The 13,459-nt window shown below is 56.0% G+C and overlaps 1 protein-coding gene across 6 annotated transcripts in view; it reads right to left on the bottom strand.

Annotated features, from left to right (window-relative positions):
• Positions 1 to 1,734: 1,734 nt before the first annotated feature.
• The window catches only part of DEPDC5 (DEP domain containing 5, GATOR1 subcomplex subunit), a 72,208-nt gene continuing 60,483 nt past the window's right edge, over positions 1,735 to 13,459 (bottom strand). For 5 of the 6 annotated variants that reach the window (XM_070475618.1, XM_070475617.1, XM_070475620.1 and 2 more), the window contains 6 exons: positions 12,641 to 12,865; positions 9,811 to 9,980; positions 8,824 to 8,995; positions 6,374 to 6,434; positions 2,717 to 2,799; positions 1,735 to 2,601 (listed from right to left, as the gene is read on the bottom strand). In XM_070475618.1, coding sequence (XP_070331719.1) covers positions 2,309 to 2,601; positions 2,717 to 2,799; positions 6,374 to 6,434; positions 8,824 to 8,995; positions 9,811 to 9,980; positions 12,641 to 12,865 — 1,004 coding nt within the window. In that variant the 3' untranslated portion in view covers positions 1,735 to 2,308. The remainder of the gene's footprint in view (positions 2,602 to 2,716; positions 2,800 to 6,373; positions 6,435 to 8,823; positions 8,996 to 9,810; positions 9,981 to 12,640; positions 12,866 to 13,459) is intronic. The other variant, XM_020871574.2, reaches the window with a different exon arrangement.

Below are 13,459 nucleotides of genomic sequence, written 5' to 3'. Positions count from 1 at the left end.
AGAAAGCACCCAGAGCGCCAGGGGCCTCTGGGAATGGCATTGCAGCTTTCCTCCCCCTCTCACCCTCATGGGGAAGAGGGCTCCTTCTCGGAACGCTGCTGTGAGGATTCACCGAGAAACAGATGGCTCTTGCCGCAGCCGCAGAACGGGCTGGTGGCACTGAGCTCTCGGCACCCGCACATTCCAGGCCAGGCCTGGGGCCAGCCTGAAGGCCAGGAGCTGCCTGGAGCGCTTGCAGGCTGACGTCAGGGGCTTCAGGCCAGAGGGGGGCAGCCTGAGGGAGAGGAACAGCCCTTCCCACCAGACCCGACACTGCACCTCAGTGGAACAGTCAGCTGGCACAGAGGGCCCCCAGGAGGGAAGGGTGGGCGACACCTCCCTGTCCTAGCTCCCCGGGGAGAGGAGGGGCGCAGGGCAGTGGACGGGGCCTGGCTGGGCTCTGGGGTCCCACAGACCTGATGCCAGCCCAGTCGGCTGTATGGCCTGGGTGTGTGACCTTGGGGCTCCCACCCTCATCTGGTCGTAACAGCTGTTGATAAGATTACAAGACGGAAAACATGGCAAGTATGCCTACACTGTCCAGAACACAGGCTCAAGGAATGGCGCAACCATTATTATTTCACGCATCTGTTTTCCAGGTAACCGAAGAGGCCTGTGACTGGTTTCTTCTGTCTCCTCCCCCGCTCCCTCCACGTGAGCAAAGCCTCGTGGCGCCTCAGCTGTGTGTCGTGTGCTCGTTTCCTGTACCACCTGCACCTTCCATCTCGTTTTGATGGGTCTCTTCCTACAAAGGGGCTTCCCTGGTGGCTCAGACAGTGAAAAATCCACCTGGAGTGCAGGAGACCCAGGTCCATCCCTGGGTCGGAAAGATCCGGTGGAGGAGAATGGCAACCCACTCCAGTATTCTTTTGCCTGGAGAATTCTGTGAACGGACGAGCCTGGTGGGCTACAGTCCGTGGGGGGTCAGGAGGAGTCAGACACGACTAACCGACTTTCACTTCACTTCTCTACAAACGGGAGACGGGCCTCTGTGCCTCTCTGACGGAGAACTTGGCAGTTTGGCCCAGCCTTTGGGGGTCCTGTGGCTTTGGGGTCCCACGCTCTGAGTGGTCCTCGTGGCTCTCCGTCCGCCCCTACTGCCATCGAGCTGTCACTTGTCATTCACCCTGCTCTCGAGTGCTCTGCCTTCCGGTATGCGACCTTTGCTCTGCTTTAGTCTGAGAACCAGATTTCCAGGCGGCTTAGGGCTGCAGGTGAGGTAAGCGGGAAGAAGCCCAGAGGAGGGGTCTGGGGGCAGGGCTTCTCAAATGAACCATCGAGAGCCGGGTCACTTAGGCGTCGTTTACAGTGCAGAGTCCAGAGCCCCCAAATCAGAATCTCGGAGGGAGGCTGTGGAGTCTGCAATTTGAGGCGCTCCTGCGCACAGAAGCCTTGAGAAACCACAGCTGGGACTAAGGCGGCCCCTCCTGCTCTGAAGCTCCGCTGGCTGAATTCTTGTTGCTTCAGTAATGGGATGCATTTCTTCCCCCCGCCGCCCCCCCCCCCCCCCCCCCCCCCGGCTCCGGCGCTTTCCTTCCACATCCCACCCCCGTGTGGTTCCTCACCCAAGGCTCATTTCTACATCCGGGAGGCTGGCAGGTGCCGCCCAGGTTTATCAGGGGCCTGTGTGCACCCCTTGCCCCCGGCACAATCACCCCCTGCCCCCGGCGCAATCAGCAAGCTGAGAAACGTCTCTAGAACTCCCAGCCTTGGACCACCACCCTGTTCCCAATGGGCAGGAGCCAGGAGGCCCTTCTTCCTGCTCTCAGCTCAGAAACAACTTTCAAGAACTCACAGCCACACGCCCCAGGTGGATTCTGGAGTCCTCCCCAGCGTCCGTGGCCAAGTCAGCAGCCTCCAGGGCCCCGGCGATGGGGCATAACCGCCCGGCCCAGGAGGGGGTAGCTGCCTCTGGGGACCAGGCTGGGGACCAAGATGCCGCCTGGGGCACTTTATTCCCGCTTCTGCTCTGTACAGGTATATACAGCTGTGTGAGCCTATGGTACATTATTTCACAAAATTATACATCCTGTGCACACTCTTCCTGGGAGGGAAGCGGCAGGTCCCGCTCCGACAGACTGCGGATGCTCACGGGGCTGCCCTCCCGCCCACTCCCAGGGCACAGCGGCTCCTGCAGCCTCCCTTCAGGGAGAGGATGGACGCTGGTGGGGGACATGCACCCCCACAGCCCCCATCCCCTGAGCCTGCCTGACCGTCCCCCTGTGAGCCTCCTGGGCAGCGGGGCGCCAGCTCCCAGCGCCTCGGCCCATCACGGGGCGCTGGCGTGCATCTTCTCCAGGCAGCCGGTCCAGAAGGCCACCAGCCGGTTGTCACGGTTGCCGCAGAAGTCTGTGAAGTCCTTCAGCAGCCGGTCGGCAAACCTCTCGTCGCCGGTGGCGCTGGAGCGCCAGGTCTTGGTGAGCATGGTGTTGTAGGCCCAGTTGTAGCCCACGCGCTCCTCGCAGAACAGGGTCTGGCTGGCGGAGCTGGTGGAGTTGCGGCGCCGCCGCGGCTGCCCCGAGAACTTGCGCTTGGAGTAGGGCAGCTGCAGGAACACCGTCCCTGCGGGGAGACGGCCGGGTCGCGGTGCTGCCAGAAGGGAGGGAGGCAGGGGACCCCAGACCAGCCCGCACACACCATCCTCCGCACCATCCACGCCACACCCGGGGCGCCTCACCTGTGACGTGAATGTACTGAGGCTTGTTCTCTGCTGGGAAGTTGAAAGCGGACGCAGAGTATTTATCTTGAACAAACCCAAACCTAAAGGACAGACAGGGAGACACGCTGCTGAGGACCTCCTGGGCTGGAGTGTGGCTGCACAACCCTCGGGCGGCCCAGCCCGGGGAGAGGGGACCTGGAAAGTCTCCCAGGGGAACATCCCCGCTGCTCCTCTCCATCCTCACTGCTTCCCACCCTCTGCCCCCCCAACTTTTCCCCTCTGGGGAGCTGAGAGCCCCTCACCTGCCTGGCTCTCCTTCCTCCAACCTTCATCACTCCATCGCACTGGCCCTCCCTCCCTCTCTCCTCCACCACCCCACCCCCGAGACCTTCAGCTCCCCAGGGAAGGCCCTTGTCTTAACTCCGCTGAGTTGGCCGGCCTCACTACCCTTCCTTTCTGCGCTCCCACGCCAAGTGCAGTGGTTCTCAATAAGGGCTTTGCACTGAGAAATGCCATAACTGCAGTCATTTTCCTTAAGCTGAGAAACACATGGGGCCCTCAATGTGTTCTGGAAACAGGTAGGAGGGGCTGTTTTTCATCCATGGGTGGTTCTGGGCCTGGTTTTTCTATTTCCACGAAGCCCATTCATCACAGCTCCACCTGCTAAGTGCTGTAGAGGATGTGCTGGCGAGTGCGGCCCCTGCCCTGAGTTGAGGGGTTTTTTTAACAAGGGCTGTGAGGAGGCAGAACTAAAGTAGGTACAGTCCTGTCTCCTCTCCTGGACTGAGCTCTGGGGAGGTGCTGTGTTGCATCCTCGGCGGAAGCTCCTGGTTTCACACAGGCACCTGATAACTCTTTGCTGAAGGACACGAGAAGTCAGATGCGTAAATTAAATGGATCGGCTGCTTGCACCGTGAGCTCATCACCATCGGCCAGTTCGAGCACATGCAGGCACAGCTCTGGAGTTCACCTTTCCTCCTCTCAACTTTCCCATCAAGGCTATCTACTCAGTGTGGATCAGCACAACCTGCTGACAAACTCGACTGGGGTCTTCCTAACAGTAACTACCGTCTCCTGGAGGCTTACTAGGTGACAGGAGTGTCAGGGAACCCTGCCAACAAGCCGGGAGAGCATGGACGCAGCACAGCTCATGACTCCTCGGCCGGATGCTTGGTGGAGGGGTGGGCGGGGCAGAGGTGAACCAGGCCTGTCTGCTTCTCGCGTCAGAGTCCTTTCCCACCAACCTCTTCACTTGACGGCCCTGAATCGTACACCCTCCATCTGGGAGGAGGAAGCCAGGTCCCCGGCACTTATTTCACAGCCTTTACCAGGCATCAAAGACAAGGGCAGAGGAAGACCTAAGGCAGGCGTGGGCCAGTTTGGGTGGAGGAGGCTGAAGGGTCTGGACTTCATCTTATGGTTGTAGATGTGTGTGTGGTGGGGGTGTGTCTGTGCATGATGGGGTGTGTGTACAGTAGGTGTGTGTGTGTGTACATGGTGTGTGCATGCACACATGGTGGGAGTGTGTGAGCATGGCGTCTGTGTGCATGGTGGGTGTGTATGTACACAGTGGGAGTGTGTGTGCATGCTGCGTGTGTGTGCACAATGGGGATGTGTGTTCATGGTATGTGGGGGCGTGTATGCATAGTGGAAGGGGTGTGCACAGTGAGGTCTGTGTGCATGGCAGGGGTGTGACGTGCACAATGTGAGTGTGCACGGTGTGTGTGTGCACGGTGGGTGTGAGTGTGCACGGTGTGTGCATGGTGGGTGTGTGTGTGCATGGCAGGGGTGTGATGTGCACGATGTGAGTGTGCATGGTATGTGTGTGTGCACAATGGGTGTCTCTGTGCATGGCAGGGGTGTGACGTGCACGATGTGAGTGTGCGCGGTGTGTGTGTGCACGGTGGGTGTGAGTGTGCACGGTATGTGTGTATGCATGGTGGGTGTGTGTGTGCATGGTAGGGGTGTGACATGCACGATGTGAGTGTGCATGGTATGTGTGTGTGCACAATGGGTGTCTGTGTGCATGGCAGGGGTGTGACGTGCACAATGTGAGTGTGCACGGTGTGTGTGTGCAAGGTGGGTGTGAGTGTGCACGGTGTGTGTGTGCACAATGGGTGTCTGTGTGCATGGCAGGGGTGTGACGTGCACGATGTGAGTGTGCACGGTATGTGTGTATGCATGGTGGGTGTCTGTGTGCATGGCAGGGGTGTGACGTGCACGATGTGAGTGTGCACGGTGTGTGTGTATGCATGGTGGGTGTCTGTGTGCATGGCAGGGGTGTGACGTGCACGATGTGAGTGTGCACGGTGTGTGTGTATGCATGGTGGGTGTCTGTGTGCATGGCAGGGGTGTGACGTGCACGATGTGAGTGTGCACGGTGTGTGTGTATGCATGGTGGGTGTCTGTGTGCATGGCAGGGGTGTGACGTGCACGATGTGAGTGTGCACGGTGTGTGTGTATGCATGGTGGGTGTCTGTGTGCATGGCAGGGGTGTGACGTGCACGATGTGAGTGTGCACGGTGTGTGTGTGTGCATGGTGGGTGTCTGTGTGCATGGCAGGGGTGTGACGTGCACGATGTGAGTGTGCACGGTGTGTGTGTGTGCATGGTGGGTGTCTGTGTGCATGGCAGGGGTGTGACGTGCACGATGTGAGTGTGCACGGTGTGTGTGTATGCATGGTGGGTGTCTGTGTGCATGGCAGGGGTGTGACGTGCACGATGTGAGTGTGCACGGTGTGTGTGTATGCATGGTGGGTGTCTGTGTGCATGGCAGGGGTGTGACGTGCACGATGTGAGTGTGCACGGTGTGTGTGTGTGCATGGTGGGTGTCTGTGTGCATGGCAGGGGTGTGACGTGCACGATGTGAGTGTGCACGGTGTGTGTGTGTGCATGGTGGGTGTCTGTGTGCATGGCAGGCGTGTGACGTGCACGATGTGAGTGTGCACGGTGTGTTTGTGTGCATGGTGGGTGTGAGTGTGCACGGTGTGTGTGTGCATGGTGGGTGTCTGTGTGCATGGCAGGGGTGTGACATGCACGATGTGAGTGTGCATGGTATGTGTGTGCACAGTGGGTGTGGGTGTGCACAGTGGTGTGTGCACGGTAGGGGCGGGTGTGTGCACAGTGGGGCTGAGACTGCTGAAGGCACCTGAACAAGGTGAAATGACCCTAAAAGCAGCATAGGGGGCTTTGATTTTCTGTGGTTGACACCGGGAAGCCACCGGACCCTGAGCTAGGGACACTCTGGAGACAGAGCTGGACTGGCCTGAACCCAGGAAAGGCCTTCCTTGGTACACACAGCAGGTTTCAGTAAGTAGCCACTGGATGTATCTATTGCTTGTTAAGTGTTCACTGTCTTCCTAGCATGGGTCAAGGGGCTCCCGAAAAATTCTACCGGTCATCTCCTGGCAAGTTTGGCTCTGGGTGGAGGCCGAGGAGACGGCTCTCTGCTCACCCACCAACATGAATGAGAGGGAGTCAGGCCTGAAAAACTGCAGCTCCAGGAACTGGACAGGAGGTGCCCATCTCTGAAACCACGGCAGAGGGACCTGTCGGAGATACGCAGTAAATCTGTCCTTGGAACTGGATCTGTCTCCCCAGAAAGGGAATGGACTAGCTTCATTGTTTGAGACAAACACCGGGGCTTCCCCATGCTTCCTTCTTGTTAAGAACAAACCTGTGTGCAATGGCTTCCTGGAAAAGGTGCATTCGGTCCCAGTATGTTTCTGGTTCAAAGCCTGAAAGGAAAAAAATAAATGCTGAGTTGCTATTCCAAGGTTTGCAATCATCCCTGGGTCCGGCCTCTGTGATCCCTTACTACTCTTGGCAAGCCTCCCCCCTTGAGCCCAAGCTCTGCTTTTCCACGCCACCAGCTTTCAGAACTGGCCTCCACCCCAAGGAGGAACGTCCTAAAGAGAATGACAGCCCCCAAGCTCCATCAAGGTCTAGAAAGGGGAGGAACATGAGTCCTCAGCGACCAGCATGAGCAGCCAGAACTTGTTATGAGGCTCATTCTAATGAAGTCTGTGCCAAAAGCAGAAAGGAGCAGGATATTAAACCCAAGTGAAGGACAAGCTTTAAGTACATGCTATTTGCTTCCAAGGAGAGAAAAACAATTTACCAATTTTCCAGTTTAGGGGTGGGGAAACTGAAGCAAATCAATATAAAATGGTTTTTGGAAAAATGATCAGCTGGGGAGGGGCGTGGAGTGGGGTAGATGGGTGCCCACCCCCACCACCCACTTCGTGCTGCGGCCTGGCTGGTGTGAGGAAAGGAGCAGGGCAAGGAGGTGGCAGGGCTTAGGCAGCTGTCACACGGTAGAGGCCACGGGCCGGGGCTGCTTTTGGGGTCAAAGTGCTGAGTGCTAGAGCAGCAACCACTCAAAACGGCGTCCCAGAGGCCAGGGCCGCCTGCAGGGGCTTGGTTGCTCTTTCCTTCTTTGGAATTTTATACATATGATAGATGTGAGGATTCTGGGTAACCAAAGAGCAAAAGGAAAAAAAAAAAGACTTTGGCTTTAATTGGTAAAAACAAGACACAGCGTGTTCTTGTCATGTTTTTAAGATTTTGAATACCTTCTTAGAAGGGGAGAGGCACAGAAGCAAGAAAATTGACTTTCAGATTCAAACCCTCATTCCTTTCAACTAGGATGCCTTTCCTTCAGCCGTAACCACGGCAACCAACAGAGGATGCTGGTCTTGCAGACTGGTTACAACTGGCAGGGAAAACCATCAGCTCATACAGCAATGTCCTCCGGGGCCAGCCCTGTGAGCACTCCTGCCCAGTTACAGCGAAGGGGGGAGACCCCAGAAGAGTCTTTGGATGGTCTGGGTGAAGATCTTGCCTTCTCCACAACATATTAACCACAGCAATAGGAGGTGGTGCCTGGCTTAAAGTCATCAGACACAGATGTAAAATCTGGCAATTTCAGAACTGCAGAAAACGGTCCCTCCGCGGCCATACCACAAGGGGAAAGAAACAAGAATGTGGGGGGTGGGGGATGTCATAAACTCCAAGGATCACGGGATCTATGGCCTCCAGGGGTCATGCAGCTTGCCTGGATCCCCAACTACTGCATAAAATGTTGTGTCTGTACAAAAATGTCTTCCAAGATGTAAAAAACATACAGATGTACCTTTAGAACAAAAGCTCTTTGCACCCCAGTGGGGGGTGGTGAGGGGGGAATGGTCTCTGCCATGAACCACGCCACGGACTCACGAGAACGTGGGGAAAGCACCTCCTTTGCCTCAAAGGTTTCTTCTTCCACACTGATAATTTCTACACCTAGGAAGCTAAAGGGTTCCAATCACCAGCAGTGACTCTAGCTTTTCCTTATAAAAAGGTCATCTGTGAGCTTATGGAACGCTTTGCAGGAGCTAACGATAGGCTCATCACAGTGCACTTGGTGACGAAAAGTCCGTGCCGTGTGAACGCAGCTCACCCCGCGATCTGTCCACACCTGCCCCTGGAGCCAGGTGGGCGAGGGTGGAGCAGCGGGCGAGGTCGGCCCCGTGGGCTCCGTTCTGGGGGAGGGCTGGGATCGGGGGGTCCTTCATCGTCCTCCTGCTCTGCCTCCTTGGGCCATGGGACTGGAGCCCTCCAGGTGCTGAGGCACCTCAGCCGTGCACAACAGCACACTGTCCTGCTCCGCTCTCAGTGCCTCCCCTTTCCAGCCCTTCTGCGTGGAGCAGCAGATGCAAGCCTCCCCTGAGGTTCAGCTTCCTGCCACCCAAACCAGTTAGGCTGGAGTGGAGAGAGGAGGGCGTGGGGAGACCCCAAACAACAGCGCCCCCTCCCCACCCACCATGCTCTCCAGGCCACATGAGGGTCTCCCTGAGCTGGCAAGGCAGCTCTGGCCAACCCCATGTTAGAAACAAGGCCATTTGAGGCTCAGAGACATTAGGTGACTTGTCCAGGGTTGGCCAGCCACTGAGTGAAGAAATCAGGATTAAACGCTGGTCCCTTGTCCAGAGGCCCCTTCTTTTCACCACCCACGAAAAGCTGACCTCCCTCCCGGTGCCTTGGGAGGCAATGCTGGCAGTTGGGGGGGGGGAGGGGGGGGCGTGGCGCGGTGCAGGGGGCGGGCTCTGTGCAGGGGACAGCCCTCGGGAGTGGGGTGTCTCTTACTGTCAAATAGGTGCTCGCTGCCCTCCTTGAGCAGGCAGCTAATGTTGAGTGGGATGAACAGCTGGGCCCGGAGCGGGTCGCCGTACAGGTAACTTGGCAGAGCAAAGGGCCCCTCCAAAACCGGCACCAACAAAAAGCCACAGGAGGTGGCCTTGCGGTGCCAACCTTGGACCTGGTGGGAAGCACAGAAACATAGAGTTTCCTGTTATGCACGACTCCTTTTTTTTCCCTGTACCAAGCAGCATGCAGAATCTTAGCTTTCCGGACCAGGGATCGAACCTGAGCCCCCCTGCAGTGGAAGTACTGAGTCTTAACCACTGGACTTGCCAGGGAAATCCCACATATGTTAACTTGTAAGAAACAAATGCTATTTTAAAAACCTTCCCCCGAAAAGGAGGCAAAACCGATTTTTAAAAAAAAGAGGCCGACTTATTCATAGAGAAGATACATAGGTGATAGGAAATTCTCAGAAAATTATCTACCTGTTAAAAAAAAAAAGGTGACAGGGCCTCTACCTGCACAGAATGTCTCCACCGTAACAGCAAAGTGTCAGGGCAATAGATGGAAGTTCCAGGAAACGGTGGGAGGGTGAGAGAGAGGGTTACTTTTTGCTCTACACCAGGGATTCTCAACTGGGGGCAACGCCCCCCTCCCTGGGGACATTAGCAAAATCTGGAGACGTTTTTGGTTGACATAGGAGCGGGTGCTACTGTGGGTAGAGGCCAAGGATGCTGTTCAACATCCTACAGTGCACAGGCCAGGCCCTCCACTCCTGACAGAGAACAATCCGTCCTCCACGTCAGTAGGCCCAGGGCTCAGACACCCCCTGATCGACAGCTTTTCCGACTGTTTGGATTTTTCACAATGTTTAATTTTTTGAGAGAGGCTATTACAAGGGTCCAGGTGAAGGTAACAGGAGCCTGGACTGAAAACAGCTGTTTAAGGGACGAGAATCCCCACACAGGCCCGACGGCGCGGGGGGCTCACCATCTCAAAGAGCACGGCGGCGGTCACAGCCATCCAGTGCAGCTTGACCTCGAAGGCTGCGTTCAGAGAGAAGTTGCCGTGGTAGTAACAGCTGCACCACTCCAGCCGGTCCGTGCGGTTGTTCACGTCCACGTCCAGGGTCACGGTCCTCTGCTCCGGGACAGTGGCGGCTACGTCAGCGCGCAGGTGGAGGGGCGCCCAGGGGAGGGAAAGGAAGGCAGGCGTGAGGAGGAGGAGCAAACAACCGAGCATAGAGACGTGAAGCTGCAGATTCTAGACGCTTCCTGGAAGTCGTCTAGTCCAGGGCTCGGCAAATGTTTCCTATGAAGGTCCAGGTAGTAAGTATTTTAGGTTGTGTAGCTATAAGGTCTCCGTTCTCACCACTCAATGCTGCTGTTAAGAGTGCAAAAGCAGCCAGACATTACCTAAATGAATGAGCACACTGTGTTCCAATAAAACTTTATTTACAAGAACAGGCAGATTTTTAGGGCAGTGAGACTGCTCTGTGTGATACTATAATGGTGAGTGCTACTGTGCTGTGCTAAGTCGCTTTAGTCATGTCCAGCTCTCTTCGACTCTGTGGACTGTGGACTATAGCTCGCCAGGCTCCTCTGTCCACGGGATTCTCCAGGCACGAACACTGGAATGAGTTGCCATGCCCTCCTCCAGGGGCTCTTCCTGACTCGAAGATAGAACCCCCATCTCCTATGTCTCCTGCATTGGCAGGAGGGTTCTTCACCACTAGCGCCACCTGGGAAGCCCCATAATGGTGAGTACATGTCATTATACCCTTGTCTAAACCCATAGAAGGCAGAACACCCAGAGCACACTCTAAGGGAAACCATGGACCTGGCTGATAATGATGTGCTGGTGTAGGGTCATCGACTCTACAAACATCCCACTTCAGTGGGGATATGTCAATGGCGGGGGAGGCAGGGGTGGGCAGGGGGTATGTGGAAACTCTGTACTTTCTGCTCAATTTTGCAGTGAATCTAAAACCAAAGTTATTATAAAACAAACAAGTGAACAAATAGGCGTGTTTGTTCATAGCTTGCCTCCTCTAATCTAATCCCACTCCCGATCTACAGATGAGGAAACAGCAGCCCATGGAAGGGAACTGCCCTGGCCAAAATCAGAGTCAGAACCTCAGCCCGGCTGAGCCCCAGATCTTCTGATTCCAGAGACCAAGCAGCCTAGACCAGAGTGAGGAGGGGGTATTGCTTTTTTGTTTCAACCCAGGAAGGCAACAGTTCTATAATCTTTTCTCAAGAAATGAAACTCTTACTGAAGTCTAATGCTCTGTCCCCAGCTTCCCAAGTGGCCCTAGTGGTAAAGAACCCTCCTCGATGCAGGAGACGCAGGTTTGATCCCCTGGATCCCCTGGAGCCCCCTGGAGAAGAAAATGGCAACTCACTTCAGTATTCTTGCCTGGAAAATCCCCATGGACAGAGGAGCCTAGTGGACCACAGTCCCTGGTGTCACAAAGTCAGACATAAATAAGCATACATATGCAATGCCCTGTCCCAATGACCGGGTGCTGCCCACTGATGCCAGGTCAGCACCAAAATAGCTCATCCGACCTGGGCTCCTGCTCGCAAATCCTTCTCAACCAAGATGGGTGTTTTAGAGATGGGTCAGACATAAGAGTTCCTGACCAATGGCCTGAAGCTGGCTCAGAAGTAAATAAAAACCAGGGCTCCACTCTAGTCTTTCTGGGTGAGACCAGACGCGGGGCTTCTGTAAACTGTGATCGGCCCCATTTCCTCCCTCCCCCTCGATTCCAATGGCATCTCTTCATGGGCAGCAGTCCACTGTAACAATCATGGGAGCTATTGAAATAGTAAGAATGTTTTCCCAGAAAACATGCACACATGAAAGATTCTTCTTAGTTCTAGATGTTCCTAAAGAAACTGTCAAGAACCAAAATGATAACACTTCTCCCAGAAGTGGAAACTCTAACAAAGGGGTAAGTGCAACACATGGGGCCCTGCACCCACCCCTGGGGGGACCTTGGTGGTGGGCAGTGCCCTGCTCCACCTCTCACACAGGGCACCAGCCATGCAGGCTCTGAGTGACTCTGAGGATCTGGAAACCACCATGGTTTCCATTCCACCAGCCAGGCAAGAACTCGAGTTAGCCAGGTGCTTCCAGGCTGACCAAGTAGGAACAGGAATTTCACTGGAGTCTGGCCTGTGTTATGCTTGTTCCCCTCCTCTGGGGGGTTTTCAGGGTCTCTCCAACCTGCCTTTGAGGGAAATCTCACGACTCCTTGCCCAGAACTCACATCTCAACTCATCAGTCTGGTTCTCAAAATCAGAGGTCACCATCATTCAGTAAAAATGTATTCACCCCACCTTAGGGAAGGGTCCTGGGGTGCATGCCCCAAAGTAAGCACATTTGGCGGGGGAGGGCAGAGGGGAGGTCCACGCTCAAGAGTGAGTGCCTGGAATGGACCACCTCTGAGATCCTGTCCTCTTCTGAGGTCCTGAGATGCTCTGGTGTGGGGACAGCCCCTGGCAGGGGCTAAACCAGCAGAGAATAGTTGCTCACACCCACTGTGTCCTGACCCCCTGGGAAAAGTGACCACACTGTCTGTCCGGTCCATGCAGGACTAGCACCTGGCCCTGATCTGACAACTGCTGTGCCCTGTTGGTCGGTTGGGACAGTAATGCATGCGCCCCACTCAGCAGGTGGAAGCTGCACAGGAGCCCGCAGCATTGACAGTCACAGCGTGACAGCCGCGGCGGCCCTAACCCTGGTTCCCATGGCATTGCCCCTCTGCCCAGCTGCCCGCCAGCACTCCCCGGGCCCCACCAGCCCAGACACCTACCCAAGAGCGCGGCAGCCTGGCTGCGGCCCCCGAAACTGCGGCTGAAGGAGCTATGCCTGCTGGCGTAGGAGGCTGGCCGGCTGGGCAGCCAGGGCAGCAGGAAGGCGGGGATCTCCGAGTGCAGGAGCTCCTCCGCCACGAAGGCCACCTCGAACCACTTGCGCTGGAAGCTGGCGAAGTCATCCACTGCCGTCGTATGCCAGGTGGTGGGCTGCTGCACAGCCACTGTGGAGGGCGGTGGGGGGGGTGCCTCAGCACGGGTGATCGTGTTCTCACTGATTCACGCCTGACGCAGTGAATCTGAAAACACGGCGCCAAGAAGCCAGCCACGAAAGGCTGCGGAGTGCAGGAGGCCACTTGGGTAGAAATGTCCAGAACAGGCCAGCCCTTAGAGACAAGACAGCTGACTGGTGGCCAGGGCCTGGGCGAGGTGGAGTTTGGGAGGGAGCACCCGTGAGAATGGGGCGTCCCTTCAGGGTGATGGAAAGGTCATGGAACTGGACAGAGGTAGTGGCTACGTGCCACTGTGAGCCCTATACGCCACTGAACTGTCCCCTTTAAAATGCTGAGTTCGGGGGAATTCCCCAGTGGTCCAGAGGTTAGGCACTTTCACAGTGGCGGTCCTAGGTTCAACCCTTGATCAGGGAACCAAGATGCCACAAGCTACGTGGCATGACCAAACAACCAAACAAAAAAAAGGCAAAGATAAATAAAATGGTTAGTTTCATGTTATGTGACCTCTATTTCAATTAAGATTATTTTATCCTCCAGTGACGCTCAAAATAAGTACAGGTGCTCAGGGAGGTTGACATGCCCGTC

This window comes from Odocoileus virginianus, chromosome 12, assembly GCF_023699985.2.
Source record: "Odocoileus virginianus isolate 20LAN1187 ecotype Illinois chromosome 12, Ovbor_1.2, whole genome shotgun sequence".
NCBI lineage: Eukaryota > Metazoa > Chordata > Mammalia > Artiodactyla > Cervidae > Odocoileus > Odocoileus virginianus.
This window is presented reverse-complemented; position numbering and strand designations above follow the sequence as displayed.